Below are 22225 nucleotides of genomic sequence, written 5' to 3'. Positions count from 1 at the left end.
ACTGCGTGTGTCGTCCTTATTGATTAAGCTTGATTAGTTGATAAAGCAGCAAACACAGTTACTGTCTGGACTGAGCGGATGATATTAATCACATTGCTTATCTCCACTTGTTTAGTCTGCTCAGCTTGTTTAAAACCTAAATCATTTATTCTGCCAGTTCCTGTGTTTAACCTGCCGCAATTCAAGTTGGATTTAATCAAACGTTTTTGTTTTTAAAAATTAAAAAAGTAGGATCAGTAGAATTTGATTAAGTCCTTCAGAGCTGTGGTCTTATGTCTTTTAAAGGTCACCTGAGTGTTGCCGATTGTCAAAACAGCTACTCGGATGTCGCACACTGCTCAGCACTAATACCCATCAGATGACTGTATGCATCCGTCAGTGGAGTTTGCTCAGAAGCCTCCCGCAGGTGCTCGTGGTAGGCTGGCAGACGTTGGCGTAATCTGGGACACGAAGCTGTTGCCAAGGCCCGCCCAACGGAGCTTTGGAGCCCAGAGCCTTGGTTATGGTTTGTGCAGGTGCCAGGCAGGGAAACAAACAGACGAGGGGCAGGGCACCAGCCACCGTACTGTACGCTTCCTCGAAGAACAGTGAAGCAGCTGCAGCGCTGCACTGCAGCTGCTCATCACACCTGAAGAAATCCTCCTAAAATTGCATGAAGTTCTTTTTCTTTAATGCTGACTGTACATGCTGCAGCAAAATCTGAAAATGTTGCTCGTCAACATTAAATCATGTTTAGTCAACTTGCTGTCTTGTTTGAATTGTTCGGGGAAAAATAAATCAGAAACTTCTCATTTTTTTTCTTTGAAACTGTCATTTTGTGCGTTACTGTTACATTAAAGTAGTTCAAGTTTATTACGTTTATTCACAAGCACATTTTAAAATGAACAAAGTGCTGTGCATGCTGAAGGAAAGACAACTTAACTGTATGATAACAGGGGGAAGAAAATGGGGGAAAAACTTCTAACCAGTTTTAAATAAAATGCAAATCAGTCCGTGTACTATTGCGTCGAAACGTCAAAAATAAATAGACACGAAGCAATAACTTTGAGGACTCCTCGGCTGCTGTTTTCAACCATCAATTACCCATAAACACACGAGCAGCGAGTGCAGCTCATGCTGTACTGAGTGTGTGATAGTTTATTGATTTGACAGCATTTGATGGTGCTCTAGACGGCACACAACTACAATGCTGCTAAATGCGCAGTGACTTTGCTTTGTTGTCTTATCCATCAGAGCAATCATGAAAACGCAGACAGACATGGAGGATGTCTAGGTAGGTTGTGATGAAGCTGCTCAGCAGGTAAAGGAAGGATATGTCTGATGTTTTTCTTTTTCACCTTTTAGACCTCCTCCTCGGGGGTCATGGCTTTTAGAGTGCAACCAGTTTGTTGTTAAAGTGTGAAATGGACGGGACAAGCTGTGAATCTGCTGTGCTCTCTGAAGACTTCAGGCCTCGTGGATCATCTTGCTCTGTTATCCTCCTTCCATTTAAGCTACATCCAAGTTGTTACAGACTGTATGAGGGTTTGGGCAATTTAGTTTTTTGTTTTTTGTTTTAAATCGACCTTTTAAAATGTGGGTAAACATTGGTGCTGTGTTAATTTGCAGACTTTGGCTAATCGTGGCACCAGCAGCCATCTGTTCCTGCTGGTTAAAGTCCATGTTGCCTGTTGGGAATTTGGTTACACATTGCTCTGGTGCAGTGCCAGTTTGTTCTGACACAGCCTACATTAAACTTCATTTTCACTGAGATGTTGTCAGACCGAGCTGGTTAAACTAGATGTCCAGCAGGTATTCAGACCTGCCCACGACCAGGACAGGGAGTAAAATCAGACTAGCTCACTAGTCTAAAGTCATGAAACAGTCAAACCTGAGTAGTCTAATGGATGAGGTTAAACACTGTCTGTACTAATATGGTGTAAATCAAAGAACCGTTTAAGCCGTTGGTTACATTCGGTTTTAACTGAAGTCTGATCTCAGATTAGTTTGAGTGGGGCTAACGTTAGCCTTCTCTGCTGCTTGGTTAACAGATGCATAGAACACCAACTGATGTGTAATGTATGAGGTCACGGTTTTCTTACTGTAACCCGGGAGATGAATTTTGTTTCCTGTCTGCCGTGTCTACAGTGAGCAGACATGCTTGCACGAGAGACGAGCGCAGACAGGAACCTTAATCCCTGCATTAATTCCACTGTTGTCAGCACCGCGTTCAAACTTGAAAGTGAAACATGCGTGTTCCTCATCACGACTTGTCAGACTTGTCGTTCAAGCTTTTACAGAAAAGTGACTAAAGTGTTCATTTAGACATAAAATCATCAGTTCTGATGATTTTAAAGGATAAAAGGTGCCTGTTGTGTCTGAGAGTTGTTTTTTTTTGTTTTCTTTTTCTTTTTTCAAACGTGTCTTTATCTCCATCCCACCCTTCTTCATTTCTCTCGCTCCCCTGCGTTCTCCTCATCTCTCCCACCACCTCTTTCACCTTCTCCACCTTCTCATTAACAGCAGCTGCATTCACAGCTTTTTCATTCTGAATAAAATCAGCTGTTGTGGGATGTGATTTTCATATAATCTGGTGTTTACATGCTCTGACGCAGTTAAATGGACAGAATAACGTCATGTTCACTGCAGCGCTTGTTATTGTGACTCATTTCTTTCATTTTTTTTAAGGTAGAGCTAATGTGCTTCTCTCTGATTTCAGCCTCACTTGTATGGTTACTCATATTGATACGAAGTAGTTTAATTATTAGTGCGTGTTCAACTATGCGTTAAAAGCTCAGACTTTTTAAATTCTTTTTTTTTTTTTTATATGTATGATGTCAAGAGTGGATGTCCTCATACCCACCAAACGTTCTGTTTCATTAGGGGCAGCCAATCAGTGAGGGCTGATTATGGAGACTGACTGTAAAGGCAGAGAAGCTAAAAGGGTTTGTTCTAAAAGGCTCAAAATAAGACAAATGAGGAGTATTTTGATTTGTGAATCATGCAAAGCTACTCTTACTGAGTCCAAGAAACCCCCTGGAAATATACACCAAAGGTCCACTTCAAGGGTTTGTAATAAAAGTCAGAGTAATTTTAGTCTAGTTTTTAGACTACCACACTAGTTTCTTTACATTTTTAATATGTTTTGGACCTGTTCGCTCTTTATTATTTTTGTTTAAATTTTGTATCGATATTTCTTTTCCTTCATACAGCCGTAGCCAGCGTCCTGACAGAGACGTGTTAGAGACTGTTGATGTAATGTGGTGCTGACTGGATGGGATAATGGAACACACACACACACACACACACACACACACACACACACACACACACACACACACACACACACACACACACACACACACACACACACACACACAGGAATAGCTGCACTCTGAGGTGACTTGCCTTGCTTAAGGAGCCAGCCTCCTTTCCTCCTCACTCTCTCTCCCTCCTTCATCTTCCCATCCTCTCTGTTTTCCTCTGCAGTGTTGGTCCTGCCCAGTGGGGAGACAGTCTACTTTCTCCCGCTCGCTCTTCCCCTTTGTATTTCCATTTTACTATCTGCTGTTTTTGCTGCACTCTTGTCTATTTCTGGCTCCTGCTTTTTCTGGTTTCCTCACTCTCTGTCTCTCTCCTGGGACTTGTCTTGATCTCCCACTTGTTGGGCTGGCTGCTTTCTCGTCTGTACCACGTTCACAGCTCATCCTCATTTTCTCCCCGTCACACCCTGTCTCCAGCTCCTTGCGCCCTCCTCCCCTTCGGCATCTTCTCTCCTGACGTTTTTTTCTTTTCTTTTTCCCCACATCCATTTCTTTGTCTTAATGATTGACTCTCGAGTATCCTCCACCACCCTCTTCCTGTCTCCATCTTCTATTCTCCACCTTTTTGTGACTGCATTTTCTTCTTTTTCTTTTTGCTACTCATTTCCCTGCTGATATACAGTACAGTGCTGTCTTGCGGCTCTTAGTGCTCCTTGTTGGGTTTTTTTTTGTTTCATCTCTCAAATTACACAGCAAGGAGATTGCTCTATAATAGATACTGTGCTATTAGTCCTTCTGTCGATCCCCTGTGGTCTTCATCGGTAAAAGGATTTGTGCCTTCTCTGTTTTTAATAGAGCCGTGCACCCTTCCTGTGTCCAAATCAATAGGCTTCAGCTAGGCTGTCCTGCAGCAGCAAGAAGGGTTATCAGGGTGTGAGGATTTATTGGTGATGCAGTTTATTGCCTTATAAACAAAACTGCAAAGACTAATCATTGATCTGTTTTTTTGTTTTTTGTTTTTTTGTTTTTTTGCTTCATCACTTTTAAATAAACTCAGGATTACTGTATTTACTTTATTTTAAGATCACCATCCTTGCAGAATCAGTGTCTGATTTGAGAACCTCATTGTGCAGCATCAGACAGCCAATCACAAAGCTGTGACAGCAGTTCTTCAGACTAGTGTGAGAGCGAGAGGCTTTAATGTGTACAAACCAACCCACACAAGTTCAAAGGGTCTCCTAACGGTATTGTAATTAGTGCTGAATTAGTAGCAGCCTGTGTAGTGTTTAGCAGTTAGTTGGTGTGTATCACAGTTATTATTAGAATTCTTTTCATAGCCCCTTTACATACGCCAGCTGTCAAGTTAATGTCTGCAGAGCTGTTTTAACTTTTAACACATTCGCAAAGTTATTATAAGCCTCATTCACGCACAATCGCATGCATTCATACAAGCCTAAGATTCACATACCCACACTCTGATGGATGCATCAGGGGCAACTCGGGGTTCAGCATCTTACCCAAGGATACTTCGACATGGGGATTAAACTATCAACCTTTTGATTAGTAGACAACGTGGTGGAGCAGGACATTAGCTAATGCTATGTCTGTGGCTACTTCATTAGGAGGACATCACAAAATATTTACATAAATGTAAAATGAGTGGAAATTTATCATAATGTTTTTTCTGAGTCCTATGAGATTTTAATCAGTGGCGTTGATGAAAATGAAACCAGTGATCCCACGCTGACTCATCGTGTCATTATGTTTAGATGCTTAATAGAGACGCGCTTGGCAGAAGAACTGGCAAACTGTGTCAAAGATTAAGGTACTTTGTCTTTGCTGAAAGATAAAAACAAATAGAATGAAATTGGCTTTTAAAAGACACAAAAATGGTAGGAAAACTGTCAGTGTAACGCAATGGTTACAGTCACAAAACCGTAGTGTATACAAACATTGGCTTGTTGTTATGGCAACAGGTTTGATGATCAGTAAATCATTGGGATCACAGTAATCTGTAAGTCATTGGGAACCAAAGTTGTAATTGAAGGTGAAAACAGATTAAATGCTCAGCCCTAATTATGAACATAAACCATCAGGCTCTGAAAAGATGCTACAAACAACATCTAAAATGTTTTATATGACCCTGTTTCCTTTGAGACGGTTACATCAGTCGCTTCTACACCACACATATCTGATCCAGAGGCTGTTCACATTAACTCAACACGGACACGTTTCAGTTTTATCCATAATCAGCTTCAGCAGACCCACAGTGCAGAGTCTGACATTGTTCCATTCTACTGTGAAGTCTTAATTAATTACTAATTAATTAATAAATTATATAAACTAACGATCAGTTTTTGAAAGTGGACAAATGCTGTTGGTGCACTGTTAAATGCAACAAGTGAGAAAAGACTGCAGCACCACTCAAAGACTGACTGTGATGAGTCAGCTCAACATCATGAAACTACTCACAACACAGCTCGTGTTTTTATGCATTTAATTTTTGATTGAATTGTAAAACTTTTGATATATGAGCTAATTTAGCTTTTGATTCAGCTACTGCATGGGGCGAAGCTCTGCCCGTGCATGTAGGTCTGTTATTATCAGGGCGACCTGCTTAGCAAAGTCATTTAAGTATTTTTGAGTCACAAATAAATAAAACTTTCAATACATTTTTTTTTTTTTTTTAATTAGCTTGCACATGTAATTTACATCGTCCTGACGGACCTACTGTACATTTGCATCTGAGTGTACTGGCTTTACCTGAAACGTTTTTAACTTGCATGGATGTGGATTTGCATCAGTTCACCTCTTTAGTTCACGTCGTGTTTGATGTGAACGAGCTTAGTCTTTCTCAATGGTCATCCCAACCTTTACGTGAGGTTTTGGTGTATCTGGTTTGTTTGATACTTGGATGTCTACATGATTGAGAAAAGTTAATACCTCTTCTGGACTTCTGAAATCTTGCTGCTCACAAATAGTCCAGCATGCAGTGAGGTAATAATCCCATTGAGATTCCACATAGGGATTCTGATTACGAGCCATAATATTTTAAGCATCCAAAGCAGACTCCCCCTCACCCCCCCTCACCCCCCGGAAAAGTCGCGGAAAAGAACTACCGTGCCCACAGTCCTAAATTGAAACCACATCTGTGATTGGTGGAAGTCTCTGTTACCATGGAAATGTTTCTACCTGTGAAGACAGGTAGCTTAATAAACGGTAAACTTCAGAAATGGCGAGAGTGGTGATTGCTGTAGAGCATGAAGCACTGTGCTACATTGATAACAAGGATAAAATGTATACAAAAAAATTATACAACAACGGGATGATTAATAGGTTCAAATTCAAGAAGTTCATCCAGAGTGAGTGTCTGCGTATGTCTAGAATTGCAATGCATTCTGGAATGAGCAGTTTTTAACTGTGGAAAGAAAAAAAAAAAGTAGTTCTTCACACAGTCTTGTACCTTGTACCTATCTAGCTCAGAACAAGCAGGAACTATGAAATGTGAACCTATAGTAGCTCTGCAACAGATTACCTGAATTGTAGAACTTGGCTTACTCAGTTACTGAGTATGCTAACACACTGCTTTTAAACCAGTTTCAGCCAACTCTTTGTGCACTTACAAATCATTGAAGTCATTCACATAAAAACAACTCGGCAGCCACCCAGAGCGCAGTTCTCACAGGATCCACGTAACCCAGAAGGCCTCACTTGCTCTTTTACAGTTTGTTTGTCTCTTCTTTCAAAACTGCAAATTACTTTTTTCGATTTTTCTCCCAAACGCCACTGAGCTGAAGCATAGTTTGCCTGTGGCTGAAGGCGGAGGTGCAGGATGTAGCTGTGCTACGTCGCACCTTCATTATCACAGATTTTTAGCAGCATCTGTGGGTGGAATTTCACCTTCTGGCTTCATATTCAGTGAAGTTAGCCGTGTGTGGAGAGAAATGTTACCTGTTACTACTGAATGCGCCCGTGTTTGTGGCTCGGGTGTCTTCTTTGTATGGACAACAGAGTGAAGGAGAAGTGAGCCCGGTATAGAAAGCTGTCTGTCAGAGAGCAGGCGTGGCCCCCAAGCTGCAGTTCTCTGCAGCATCCATCTTCCTCTCCATCTTTGTGCCGCACCTGAATAATGACTCGTGCAAATCAGGCTGGAAAATCAAAGCCTCCATCGATTCTTGTTATCAATCTGGCCACTTCTGCCCTAAAAGCATGGATGAAGAGACAACCAAGGTTGCTGCTCTTCTTTTTTCCGAGGCAAGTACCACACACAAACATTTTTTATTTATTTATTTATTTTTTCCCTTTTTGTTGTCGGAGTCTGTGCCCACCACCTCATCATACCGCCTCCCTCCTCCTCATCTCTATATGAGCCATAGCAACAGTCAAGTGCTTTGCTGTGACCCATCGGTGTAGCAGGGTAATCAGCCGTGTGTGTGTGCATGTGTGTGTGTGTGTTACCGGTAATGTCAAGAGATATGCGATTCACTCAGCGTGTCAAAGTCCAGTTTTAATTAGTGCGCATGTGTGTGTGAACCTGTGGCTTTGGAAGAAATGCATAAATCACCACAGCAGCAGTGGTGCAGAAACACAGCTTTGATTTCAAGGTGCCTCGAGGAGTTGTGTGCATCATGTGAGTAACGAGGAGGAACCTTCCTCCTTCATCTGCTTTCAGATTCAGATTTCACAAAGTCACAGCGCTGCCTCATTTTAATTTGACCTCCAAACAAACCTTAAAGCTGTCAAACTCTTTCTGCTCCTTAAGGAGATATCATCGCTTCACTGCTAATGTGGAGGATTTCTTTAAGGTTTTTTTTTTTTTTTTTGTTCGTTTGTTTGTTTTTTGTGCTAAATTAATGCTCACCAGATTGCTCTGCAGAAAAATCAGATGTGAGAGTAAATTCACAAACCTGAGCAAATTGTGCTTAAAACTTAAAAGTTGTCTTTTACTTTTTTGCGAACATCAGTATTTCTGCAAGGGTCACGTTTTTCTATCAACATCCAAGTTTAATAATGTTGTTTTTCAAGCTACTGTGCACTGGAATCATCTTAATTCTGCATCATTAGTTTAGTAGCTGTGACCTTTCATTAGTACTTGGCTTCTGACTTATTTTAAGGTCAAGGTCAAGTTTATTTATATAGCACATTTCAAACAGCGATTGTGATTTAAATTGCTCAAGTGTTTGTGCAGATCTAATATTTAGGGGGAGACTATTCCGAAGTCTGGGACCTGCCACGGAGAAGGCTCTATCACCACGAGATTTGAGATTAGTCTGTGGGATAGACAGCATCAATTTTGAGCTAGACCTCATGGTTTTTCCTGGAGCATAAGCAGAGAGGAGCTCAGACAGGTAAGGAGGGGCTCGGGCGTTAAGTGACTTAAAAACAAAAAGTAAAAGTTTAAATTGTAGGAGACAGGAAGCCAGTGTAAAGAAGCTAAAAGCATTTTGGACCATCTGAAGACGATGGATGATGGCCTGGTCTAGACCAAAATACAATGAATTGCAGTAGTCCAATCTGCAAGTAAGGAAAAGGTGAATAACACGTTCAAAGACGTTAGCCGGGAGGTATGGCTTTACCTTGGCTAGCTGTCTTAACTGAAAGAAGCAGGACTGAACTACTGCACTCACCTGCTTATTCAATTTAAAAGAACCATCAATGTAGACACCGAGGTTTTTTTACATGTGTTTTACAATAGGAGGAAAGGGGGCCCAGAGTGCTATCGATGTGATTGAAGTTGGCAAAAATGACAACTTCAGTTTTATTTTCATTTAGCTTCACTATTTATCACACAGATACATAACACACAAACTCCTCTGATTCCACTGATTTCAGTTTCTGCTGTTAGTCTGAGCAGTGACGTCCTGACCTTTCCTGCGGGACACTGATGCGATCCCAAGCTCTCTGAGAGACAAAGTCCTTCCATCGTGTTTTGGCTCTGTCCCCAGATCCCCTCCAGGACACACCCAAAACACCTCATCTACTGGCCCCAGTAGCTGTGTTGTTAGGGGTTGCTTGGTCTATGTAGGGTTTTCCAAGGAAAGGTAAGGGGCTAGGCCAGGTATGGCTCAAATCCTGAGCTGCAGAGAAATGAGGAGATGACAAGCTGATGTTTAATCGAGTACAAGGGAACATGGCGACCCATCGATTATATCCCCTCCACACAGTCACACACACACACTCAGTGGCTCCTCTCCCAGAAACCAGAGGAGTTGGGTTACAGTGTAAGATAAAGCTGAAGAGCGTGTGTGTGTGTGTGTGTGTGTGTGTGTGTGTGTGTGTGTGTGTGTGCGCGCGCGCTCGTGCTTGCAGGCGCTTTTCATACTGTCCTCAACAGGATGTTTGGGCATCTTTACTCATACAAACTGCAGCCATACAGTCTTCACTGTTATCTCCAGCACCTTCTTGTTGCTGTGCTCATTTCTAGTCCAACTCTTTGCAGTAAAATTAAAAATGTATTTCCAAACATTGAAGAGTTGTGTGCTGATTGTCCTGATGCAGAGTTTAGCCCTGTTTCTGAATCTCTGCTGTGCAGGCATAAAATGACCCAGAAGGTCCACACTTATCAGAAACGTTTAACATTATTGAAATGCTTGAATTTTCCTTTAGGTCAAGAGAGATGCATAATACTAAATAATAATGTAGTTGAGCTCGTTGTCACATGTATAGTAAGTTTAGGAGCCGGGAAAGCCTGGTACCATTTAGTTCCTCGTTTAACTAATTATTGTTTTAATTGGCTGAAATTATCTTTCAGCCAATTAAAACATGCTGCTATGCTTTACTGTGGAATGTATTACTTTTTTTTTTTTTTTTTCCCCCATTTTTATTTTATTTGGGCAGCACAGTGGTCCTGTGGGGTCCTGGGTTCTAGTCAGCCGGCTGTATTCCCTGTTCTCCCTGTAGATGTGTGGGTTCTCTGCAGGTACTCGAGCTTCCTCTCAGTCCAAAGACAGGAGTGATGTTTTGTTAATTAGTGACTCTGGCTGCAGGTGTGAGTGGCCTTCTCTCTGTGTTAGCCCAACAGTGGCGACCTGTCCAGGGTCTGGCCTCGCTATGACCCTGAAGTGGATAAGCAGTTAACAAACTAAATGGATGGATTGTGTTGATTAGTATTCTGATCAGTCAGCTCATCAGCTGATTGTTTCAGCTCTAATAATAGCAGTATTACCTGCTTACCTACACATGAGTCTGATATAAGTATATATTCCTGTTTTTCTCCATCCCCATTAGAGCAGGGCAATATGACCCAAAATATTTATCACGATATACATTTGAAAATTTGCGATAACGATATAACTGACGATATAATTGACACTAGACAAAATTCTTTACAACTCAACTTTATTAGTGCAAACAAAAAAACCATCAATGTATTTGCACTTAATGCACTTTAAAAAAGCTGCTTGTTTAAAGTTATATAAAAATTCAACAGTGCAAATGCAAATTCGTTGCTGACAGTTTAACCAAAAGGCATTTCCAGTGGCAATTGGCCGACATATCCTCAGCATAACCATGTATAATATCCACAAAACTTACAAAGAGGTTATACACACACAACACGGTAATATTATGTTGAAGCACAGTGCGTATCACTCCGCGAGGCGCCTGCCTACGATAGCCGTAATGCTCCAACAATCCGGGTTCGTAGCTTAGCAAAGTCGCACTAAAACATTTGACAGATTTTCAAGCGCCGTGTACGACATAAATCGTTTCGAGGTCAGTAAACACAACCAGAATTCATACAAGGCACACGGGATTATAAGGGGCACTGTCAATTTTCAGAAAAATCAAAGGATTGATCTAAGTGTGCCGTATTTTCAAAAAAACACTGCAATAACGACGGCCCGCTAGCATGCTCTACCAAAAATAGTGCTTTGTTGTGTGTCTGACGGACGAAAGCCAAACCAGTTCCACACCACATAAGTTGCAGCATTTTTACAAACCAATTCTGGTTCATCCGTTTCAGTTAACGATCAACTTTCGCTCTTCTTATTCTCATTTTATTCGATTTCTACTCTCTCCTCTACTTCCATCTGCGTCTGTCCAAACTCTGGTTTTTTGGTTCGCTGCCACTTCTCTTCCTGCCAGTAAAGCCATCTTTTCCACTCGCCTATAGTGAAAATAGGCCCTCCCACAGGTCACCTTTTTACAGCAGGGGTTTTCAAAGTTTTCATCACTGAGTGCCAGTTTGGGAGCCAGCACCTGATTGAGTGCTGCATAGGAATGTTAAACTCTGTTGCGAGGGTGGTGGTATTTAGTGCTGGTGTTTCTTCATTTCATTCAGTCACTTTTCTCGCTTGTATGTTTTTGGACACACGGTTTAGTTGTCTAGGAACAGAGGAGGTGGTTGTCTTGAAATTAGTTGCTCATCCTGTCCATGCCTATCGTTATCCAGGGTAACTCCCGCCTTTCATTAAGGCTGTAAAATTAAAAAATGAGGCTACAAGATGGCAGCGATCAAACTGAGGACCTAACAAATGCAAAGTGAATTTGCTTTAAGCTTGAAATTCACTTTTTTATTTTCACGCAGCTCATTGTTGTTGTTTAGAGCTTCTTCATTCAGGTGAACGACTTCATGAAAGTCCGATTTTTATCACAGCAGTGTACCGTTCAGAGTTCACCTCTCATAACGCTCGGTTAACATTTACATGAGCTGTACTATTTGTGTGTCTCTGTGAATTGTGTGTCATCTTTAGAGTTTAAAAGAAGGCAAATAGGCTTTTTTAGGTTTATTTGAAGATGTTTCACCTCTCAAGATGCTTCTTTGGGTCTAGAACTGATGGAAAGTCCCAGGTAATGAACCCCTTGTGGGGGCTGTGTTATCCTTGTTCCTTTCAAGGGTGGTTCAGTGTATTTCGTCCTAAAGGAGAATGAAAGAAGCACTCAAACACCTTCTTTTCATATTTAGAGAATCTGAAGAGCTACTTCTGGGTCACTTCCCCCATTTAGAGTCCTGTGTCTTCAGCAACGGTCCACGTCTTACAGTCTCACGTTGGTGCACTTTTGTGTTTCTGCCCTGACTGGACTCTTAACACCTAATGTAGCAATCTGAGGCATTAAAACCTCGCTCTTGCACATTTTGGTGATTTTGGACCCTGAACGTTTTCCCCCCTCAGCCGTAAAAGTCTGATGGGGTATTGTTTTGACCCTGCCGGGCACGCAAGCGACATGATCACATTCACAAACTTGTGAATGTGATCACAAAGTCACATTCACAATCACAGATCACAGAGTCGAGGTGTCACATTCACAAGTTTGTGAATGTGACACCTCGACTCTACTAAAAATCTCAAATAAGTTTGAGTCTCAGTGACCTTGACCTCAAGGTTAGAAGTCAAAGGTCAAGTTTTCTAAAAATCTTATGAATGTGAAAACTTCAGAACACAGTCACGTAGCATTTTGAAATTCATGCTGTAGGTGTCTCTACTAGGAGGCTAAAGGGTACTACTGGTCACCGCCAGTATTTTTGTAGATGAATTTTTGGTAACAGCAGGTGGTGTTTTTGTCCTCTCGGGTGTAGTGCGTGGTGTTTATGCACAAACTGAACAGCGCCTGCCTCCGTGGGATTCAAAGTTTTGTTTTTGTTTATTTTTGCAGTTTGTTCCATGTAAAGGCATCAACAGCCCAACAACAACTGAGTTAGCTAGCATTATACCATTTAGTCAAGCATAACTACTGGCACTATGGAGGTAACAAAAATACTTCTAATTGTGATTATTCTACTTTTAATGATTAAAAGTAGAGTAAACTTAACATTTAAGTACAGTAAAGCAGCGGTCCCCAACCCCCGGGCCTCGGACCGGTACCGGTCCATGAGTCGTTTGGTACCGGGTCGCGAGAGTTGAGGCTCAGGTGTGAAATGTATGAGTTTCAGGGTTTTTATCGGTTTTCAGCGTTATTTTGTTATTGTTTTGATCATTAACTCGGTTTTCCTGGGTCTTTTCACGTGTGTTATGAATAAATCTTCTTTTTTTCAGTACCGGTACTAGTTTTATTTTGTTGTATTTCTCCGTGACACATTAAAGGCCGGTCCATGAAAATATTGTCGGGCATAAACCGGTCCGTGGTGCAAAAAAGGTTGGAGACCGCTGCAGTAAAGCGTTTTACCGTATCTGTCAAATAAGAAATTAAAGGAATTTCCCAAGTTTGGGATAAATGAATCGTATCTTAAAGGAAGCGGTATACATATGAAAAGCACAAATACAGGGAGTGCAGAATTATTAGGCAAGTTGTATTTTTGAGGAATAATTTTATTATTGAACAACAACCATGTTCTCAATGAACCCAAAAAACTCATTAATATCAAAGCTGAATGTTTTTGGAAGTAGTTTTTAGTTTGTTTTTAGTTTTAGCTATTTTAGGGGGATATCTGTGTGTGCAGGTGACTATTACTGTGCATAATTATTAGGCAACTAAACAAAAAACAAATATATACCCATTTCAATTATTTATTTTTACCAGTGAAACCAATATAACATCTCCACATTCACAAATATACATTTCTGACATTCAAAAACAAAACAAAAACAAATCAGCGACCAATATAGCCACCTTTCTTTGCAAGGACACTCAAAAGCCTGCCATCCATGGATTCTGTCAGTGTTTTGATCTGTTCACCATCAACATTGCGTGCAGCAGCAACCACAGCCTCCCAGACACTGTTCAGAGAGGTGTACTGTTTTCCCTCCTTGTAAATCTCACATTTGATGATGGACCACAGGTTCTCAATGGGGTTCAGATCAGGTGAACAAGGAGGCCATGTCATTAGTTTTTCTTCTTTTATACCCTTTCTTGCCAGCCACGCTGTGGAGTACTTGGACGCGTGTGATGGAGCATTGTCCTGCATGAAAATCATGTTTTTCTTGAAGGATGCAGACTTCTTCCTGTACCACTGCTTGAAGAAGGTGTCTTCCAGAAACTGGCAGTAGGACTGGGAGTTGAGCTTGACTCCATCCTCAACCCGAAAAGGCCCCACAAGCTCATCTTTGATGATACCAGCCCAAACCAGTACTCCACCTCCACCTTGTTGGCATCTGAGTCGGACTGGAGCTCTCTGCCCTTTACCAATCCAGCCACGGGCCCATCCATCTGGCCCATCAAGACTCACTCTCATTTCATCAGTCCATAAAACCTTAGAAAAACCAGTCTTGAGATAATTCTTGGCCCAGTCTTGATGTTTCAGCTTGTGTGTCTTGTTCAGTGGTGGTCGTCTTTCAGCCTTTCTTACCTTGGCCATGTCTCTGAGTATTGCACACCTTGTGCTTTTGGGCACTCCAGTGATGTTGCAGCTCTGAAATATGGCCAAACTGGTGGCAAGTGGCATCTTGGCAGCTGCACGCTTGACTTTTCTCAGTTCATGGGCAGTTATTTTGCGCCTTGGTTTTTCCACACGCTTCTTGCGACCCTGTTGACTATTTTGAATGAAACGCTTGATTGTTCGATGATCACGCTTCAGAAGCTTTGCTATTTTGAGACTGCTGCATCCCTCTGCAAGATATCTCACTATTTTTGACTTTTCTGAGCCTGTCAAGTCCTTCTTTTGACCCATTTTGCCAAAGGAAAGGACGTTGCCTAATAATTATGCACACCTGATATAGGGTGTTGATGTCATTAGACCACACCCCTTCTCATTACAGAGATGCACATCACCTAATATGCTTAATTGGTAGTAGGCTTTCGAGCTACACAGCTTGGAGTAAGACAACATGCATGAAGAGGATGATGTGGACAAAATACTCATTTGCCTAATAATTCTGCACTCCCTGTATGACCTTGAACTAAACTAGCTGTTCACTGGTGTTTCATCTGTTTCATGTATGAACCCATGAAGTCCTGCATGCTGTGGTTTAAAGGTGAAGGAAATGCACAGCAAGGATGTGAGCCGGAGTTGTTTTTGGTGTTTGTTTGTTTTTTTGGGGTTTTGTTTTTTTTTTAAAGGAGAAACCAAGATATCCATATAAGTGAAATAAAATCCACAGTAAAGGGCAGGGTCTATTCCTTTATCAAGGAGAAAAACTGCGATGTACAGTTGAAATGAAGACATCATTAAGACATCTCAGGGGTTAAATACGCAGCAAAACTTCTTTACATGGGCAGAAAGGGCAGTCTTCAGTAGTCCAGGCCACTTCAGCTCATGTTGCCCATGATGTCAAATTAATTTGACATCCTTTATGTAGTTTGTGTACATGATCTAGTCATATTTGGAGATCAGGCCAGCAGTTAATGGATTTTTAAAAACGTTTTAAAACGTATCCTCTCTAAAGAAAAACCCATGTGTGAACAGAGAAGGTGTATATCTATCATGGAAACTGAATTTGGACGCGGGCTGTAAATCAGTCTGATAACGGGGAGCTCACACTCCTGGTAGAACATGAGGAGTGCGTTTTATGCCGTTTACCTGCTGATCGTTTTTTAATGTTGTTCTCTAAGCATTAATTATAAACCATCTGTGTGTTGGCATCCAAAAAGCATTGAAACTCTCTATAGCTGCTGCTCAGCCATTGTTCATTACAGCAGGCATGTTTTTGTTTAGTTTTTTAATTAATTTACTGCAGGCCTGTTTTCAGTCTGGATTCCTGCGCACAGGCATGGCGTGACACAGCAGAATTCAGTTCACAGGAACAATGTTTCCCTCTGAGAGTTGATCCGATGCCAAGTTTAGTCCAACAGCTTCTGTTTTCTGCCCTCTCCGATCGCTGCAAGCTGTGACTTTGTCCGCCCCTCAGACTATCCACAAACCATTTCAGTTTTACTGGATCTGTATTCTTTTATTTCAGTGTTTTGATTAGCAATTGAAAGTGAAATTGTGTTTGCTGACTCGTCCGGTGCTGAATAAACACTCCTGCTGGCCGGCTCAGTGAAATGCGTCTCTTTGTTTGGACAGCAGAGTCGTTTATCTGCTCTCAGAGGGCGTTGCAGCTCTGCCGAGTGGTCGTGTGGGTGAGGACGGGATGCCCGTGTGACAAATTGCATAAGTAGCGCTCTTATGGTCCGAGTGCGAATAGATTTCATTGCTGGTTAATTTCCAGCTCTGTGTCCAGGCTCCATTAGAGTTATTGATGTGCAGCGTTCTCCTCTGCTGTAAGGGTTATTATAAGAAGATGATGATCCAATTTCAGTGTCACACACTCAGCAGCTTCTGTGAGCATTGAGATGTCTTAACCATGAAGTCACTCAGCTGCGTTAGCCACCATTTTCTCAAACCGTTTGCTCTTTCTCTTGCAGTTAAAACTTGAAGATCGATCGATCGTCATCAGAGACTTCGTGCGAAGAAACAACTCTAATGTGAGTGCGGCCCTCCGCCTGTTTGGAACTCTTTCACCTTCTCTCTGTCTGCGCCGCTCTCTCGTTTTCCCTCTGACAGTCACGTCACTGTTCATCACTCTGTTTCATTTGCTGCATCAGGCATGACCCGAATATTACTGCAGGTCTGCTCGTGTAGAGGACTGAAAGGAGACTCTTACCTCGTGTAACACGCAGTCTGAATACAAATGAAACATTAAGCTCTGAGGTTTTCTTCACAGTGCGAGGTCTTGTGCATGCAAAAAACTCCTAAAAGGTCTGAGGTGCTAACAGGCTGATGTGCGTCTCTGTTGTGTTTCAGGATAACCAGTGTGGCTCCGTGACCAACATGAACATCGAGTGTGCAGTGAAATTAGTTGGAACCAACTGCGTTCTGTATCCAGTCAACAGCAAAGACCTGCAGCACATCTGGGTAAGAAGATGAGCCGAAAGACCAAATTTACTAAGATTCAGTTCAGCGTGAGAACCTCTGCCCTGCTTTGCTTTAAGCTAAATTAGTTTCTCTGCTTTGCTTTCTTTTAACGTTTGTGGATGTTTGACGTGAGGAGAATTCAACTTAAGCACTCAGTGACACGTTCTTGCCTTAAACAGTCCTATATAAATAATCTATACTTTACTCAAGTTAACTGCTTTTCTTACTGCAAGCAAAGGCTTCTAATAACAGGGAAGGTGGTCCTGGTCAGAACAACTTTCCTAAATTGACCTCTAGAGACTCTGTAGCTTCATATGGGGACATTGCATTTTGGCTTTTCTGCACTTTATACTTGCCTCTGCTGTGTTAGGCTCTTAAGCAAGCCTATAACAAACTAAAAATAATTACTTTCAGAAACGATACTTACCAGGTTTGACTAATCCCAGTTAGCTGGGAGAAACAGTGAAAGTGGAAATGCTGAGACCAGTGAAATAAAAGTCCTGTTTGAGACCTCTCGCGTGATGTTTACACACCTTTGAATTATGTAACACATAAAGATATAAAGCATGCACGACCACCTTAAATGTGTTTTACATCAGCCGCATTTGAGGAGTAAGAAAAAAGCTCTTTTTCACACTAACCGGTATGTGTGTGCTATTATTATTATTATTATTATTATTATTATTATTATTATTATTATTATTATTATTATTATTAATAAAAGCATTTTATGCACCTACAAATCTTTTTATAATAAAAATGCAGGAAGTGTGTTTAGTTTTAGTCTTCAGTCAGATTCATCCACACGTCCGACCTGATGGAAACAGTGGTGCAAAAGTTTGACATTTGACCTTCTTAGAGTGGAGTATCTCTCCAGTATCTCTGCTGTTCTAAGCATCTTCCTAATAGGACCTGTAACGTATTAATAAGAAAACACACACATGAATAGAAACGGCATTAAAAGGAAACATTTTTAAACAGGCCGACAGGAGCAAACCAGCTCTGGAAACAAACTGATGTTAAACTGAATGGAAAACGCAAAGCTGGAACTCACAGTGTGAGTCTGGCTCATAGCTGCTAACTAGCCTTTGCTCTCACACACAGATGCTTTCACAGCACTGCATGGGTTTAGTCTTTATTTCCTTTTCTGAGATCAAATGCGGTGCACAGCACTCCTGTAGCTGTTTTACCGACTGTTGGATTCGTCTACAAACCTTACAGCTGATTTCAGTAACATAATCACTGCTGTCCTGTCAGCTGCACTTCACAGGGACAGCAGAGAGTCACTCACTTCCCACAACAAGTGCTAACGAGGCGATCTTCTTAAAAAGGTCACCGTCCGCGCACGTTTGTTGTGCACATTGCAGAAATTTAAGCACTGAAGTGCAGAAATAAATTCTAATACTTTGACATTTAAATCAGATTTCGTTACCTCAAACTGTGCCTTTGAGGGGGTGACCATACATTTAACTCTGATTGGTCCAAATATACAGTGTTTTTCAAGCTTATAAGACCACTAACCAATGTAAGGTTTATGCCACAGCTGCCCAGAGGTTTTCATTGATTTAAAAGAATGTTTTTCTTGTTTTTATGAGTAATTGTTGAGTAAATTAAACCCTATCTTAAGGAAATTTAAAGGGATTGAAAGCACATTTTAAAAGTGATTTTTCCTTTATTGAAAGGCCAGAACATCTTTGGTGGAAGACAAATGTTTGTATGTGCAGGAAAACCCAGATGAATATCAACAAATGTGGATGGAAACTACTCTAAAGATCATTTCTGGCATCAGTCATTAAGAGGATTAAATGCACCTTTTGTTACGTTTGAGTAAACGATGGACACAAAATGATGTAATTGGATGTTGTTATCCAAAGTTGTCCTCATATTGTTGGATTTTAGATACATTTACTATATTCAGTTTCTCTTAAGCAGTCAGGTTACACCGAGGAGCAGAATGTAGTCGAGTCGAGAAGAAAAAGCCCTTCATAAGTTAATTCTCTGACACAGTGTGAAGCTGATGTGCTCCTGCTGTTGTTGCTTTCAGTCTTTCATGTACGGCGACTACATCGCCTACGACTTCTGGCTGGGGAAAGTGTACGACCTGACCAATCACATCATCCTCAAGCTGTCCAATGGAGCCAGGTAAAGCGTGCGTGCGTGCGTGTGCAGGCAGTGTGTACTGTGACCATGTGACGGTCTGTTGGATCGCGTGAACGTACGTCGATCGGTGCCACATCCAGTGAATGTCTCGTCTCGCTCCCTCCAGGTGCTCCATGAGCGTGGAAGACGGTGCCAAGCTTTATGATGTCTGTCCACACGTCAGTGATTCGGTACGTAGCCACCGGCTCTGATCTGTCACTTCAGGTACATTCGCTTTGTTCGTGTGTTGTCCCGGCTGCTGCTCAGAGGTCATAGCCCCCACAGAGGCTGAAATTTAAGTGACAGCTGTCTGTTCACCATTTTTTTTTTTTTTTTGTGTGTGTGAAATTGTTAAAATTAAGTTTGAACATGCTCTGATAATGCTGTCCCTCTCCACTCGTGCTGCTCCCGTCTTTGTATTTTATTTCTTCTGGTGCTCGCTGTTATTTGAGGATCAGTCCTAAGCTTCAGGTGTCCAGGAGCCTGTACTATGGAGCAGAATTTTAGGCTTAGTAGATAACTTCAGATTTAATCCCGGGCTTACCCTGACACGAAGGTGCCGCAGGTCCAAACTGCTCTGTGGAGGGTTATGTTTGAGATAAAAGAAGCACACATAAAAGCAGCACATACAGTGGGGCAAAAAAGTATTTAGTCAGCCACCGATTGTGCAAGTTCCCCCACTTAAAATGATGACAGAGGTCAGTAATTTGCACCAGAGGTACACTTCAACTGTGAGAGACAGAATGTGAAAAACAAAATCCATGAATCCACATGGTAGGATTTGTAAAGAATTTATTCATAAATTAGGGTGGAAAATAAGTATTTGGTCACCTCAAACAAGGAAAATCTCTGGCTCTCACAGACCTGTAACGTCTTCTGTAAGAAGCTTTTCTGTCCCCCACTCGTTACCTGTATGAATGGCACCTGTTTGAACTCATCATCTGTATAAAAGACACCTGTCCACAGCCTCAAACAGTCAGACTCCAAACTCCGCCATGGCCAAGACCAAAGAGCTTTCGAAGGACACCAGGAAAAGTATTGTAGAGCTGCACCAGACTGGGAAGAGTGAATCTACAATAGGCAAGCAGCTTGGTGTGAAAAAATCAACTGTGGGAGCAATCATCAGAAAATGGAAGACATACAAGACCACTGATAATCTCCCTCGATCTGGGGCTCCACGCAAGATCTCATCCCGTGGGGTCAAAATGATCATGAGAACGGTGAGCAAAGATCCCAGAACCACACAGGGGGACCTGGTGAATGACCTGCAGAGAGCTGGGACCAAAGTAACAAAGGTCACCATCAGTAACACACTACAACGGCAGGGAATCAAATCCCGCAGTGCCAGACGTGTTCCGCTGCTGAAGCCAGTGCATGTCCAGGCCCGTCTGAAGTTTGCCAGAGAGCACATGGATGATACAGCAGAGGATTGGGAGAATGTCATGTGGTCAGATGAAACCAAAGTAGAACTTTTTGGTATAAACTCAACTCGTCGTGTTTGGAGGAAGAAGAATACGGAGTTGCATCCCAAGAACACCATACCTACTGTGAAGCATGGGGGTGGAAACATCATGCTATGGGGCTGTTTTTCTGCCAAGGGGACAGGACGACTGATCCGTGTTAAGGACAGAATGAATGGGGCCATGTATCGTGAGATTTTGAGCCAAAACCTCCTTCCATCAGTGAGAACTTTGAAGATGAAACGAGGCTGGGTCTTCCAACATGACAATGATCCAAAACACACCGCCCGGGCAACAAAGGAGTGGCTCCGTAAGAAGCATTTGAAAGTCCTGGAGTGGCCTAGCCAGTCTCCAGACCTCAACCCCATAGAAAATCTGTGGCGGGAGTTGAAAGTCCGTGTTGCTCGGCGACAGCCCCAAAACATCACTGCTCTCGAGAAGATCTGCATGGAGGAATGGGCCAAAATACCAGCTACTGTGTGTGCAAACCTGGTAAAGACCTATAGTAAACGTTTGACCTCTGTTATTGTCAACAAAGGTTATGTTACAAAGTATTGAGTTGTATTTTTGTTATTGACCAAATACTTATTTTCCACCCTGATTTACGAATAAATTCTTTACAAATCCTACCATGTGGATTCATGGATTTTTTTTTCACATTCTGTCTCTCACAGTTGAAGTGTACCTCTGGTGCAAATTACTGACCTCTGTCATCATTTTAGGTGGGGGAACTTGCACAATCGGTGGCTGACTAAATACTTTTTTGCCCCACTGTACTAATGCTGGCATTTCCAGGAAAGATGATGAGGATGAGAGGGTCTGCGCTTTCAGAGGCCCAAAGTTTTAGTCTTTCCCTGATGAGCATCATTATGAAGTATAGATCATTCATCCCATTGCTGACTTTTTTTCTTTCCTCACGGTTTTGTGCAGCTTCAAGAAAAACAAATTAAAAATGTACTTGGCATTGTGTGTTTAATAAAAGTTACATTGATGAAGCTTCATACATGTACTTGTATCTTTGTTATGTTGCGCTCTCACTTCTTGGTTTTGTGACGTTCTTGTTGTTTTTGGGATCCAGGGTCTGTTCTTTGACGAGGCGTACGGCTTTTACCCGGGACAGGTCCTGATTGGTCCCGCCAAAGTTTTCTCCAATGTCCAGTGGCTGTCAGGGGTCAAACCTGTGCTCAGCAGGAAGTGCAAGTTCAGGGTGGTGGTAGAAGAGGTACGCAATCTTTTCTTTTATGCAGCAGCCACATTATGTGAGATGGAAAGCAACTCGTTTAGGGTTCGTTGGTTATTATATAAGTTTGTTATGCCTTGAAACTTTTCTCCTTTGAATAATAAGCGACTGAATTTAAATTAAAATCTTTGGATGAACATTTTGAATTCTTCCCTTCTGTATAAAATAAGAAAATGCTCTTTGATTTTAATCACACCAACAGCTGTTGGACCACCTGGGGCCCTTTCTAAAAAAATGGGAAGAAACAGTAAAACCATTAAGTGAATTATTTATCTTAATTTAAGCCTTTTGGGGATTTTTTTGTAATTAAAATGTTTATTTACTTTTACAGCGAAAGCTAGCGATCACTCGAGAGATGAATTCAGGCAGATGGAACAATATTCTTTTAATTAACACGTTCAGTTGTTTTTAATGAATTGGAGTCTATGTGTAA

General features: G+C 41.7%; 1 protein-coding gene across 1 annotated transcript in view; it reads left to right on the top strand.

Moving 5' to 3' along the window:
* ube2o (ubiquitin-conjugating enzyme E2O) overlaps positions 1-22225 on the top strand; it is a 45638-nt gene that overhangs the window by 9269 nt on the left and 14144 nt on the right. The window contains exons 2-6 of the mRNA XM_085277305.1: positions 16464-16523; positions 16843-16953; positions 18998-19095; positions 19220-19283; positions 21631-21774. Coding sequence (XP_085133431.1) covers positions 16464-16523; positions 16843-16953; positions 18998-19095; positions 19220-19283; positions 21631-21774 — 477 coding nt within the window. The remainder of the gene's footprint in view (positions 1-16463; positions 16524-16842; positions 16954-18997; positions 19096-19219; positions 19284-21630; positions 21775-22225) is intronic.

This window comes from Mchenga conophoros, linkage group LG6 (genome assembly GCF_057382185.1).
Source record: "Mchenga conophoros isolate Kocher_MC1m ecotype Shallow Benthic linkage group LG6, M_conophoros_male_GT1.1, whole genome shotgun sequence".
NCBI lineage: Eukaryota > Metazoa > Chordata > Actinopteri > Cichliformes > Cichlidae > Mchenga > Mchenga conophoros.
This window is presented reverse-complemented; position numbering and strand designations above follow the sequence as displayed.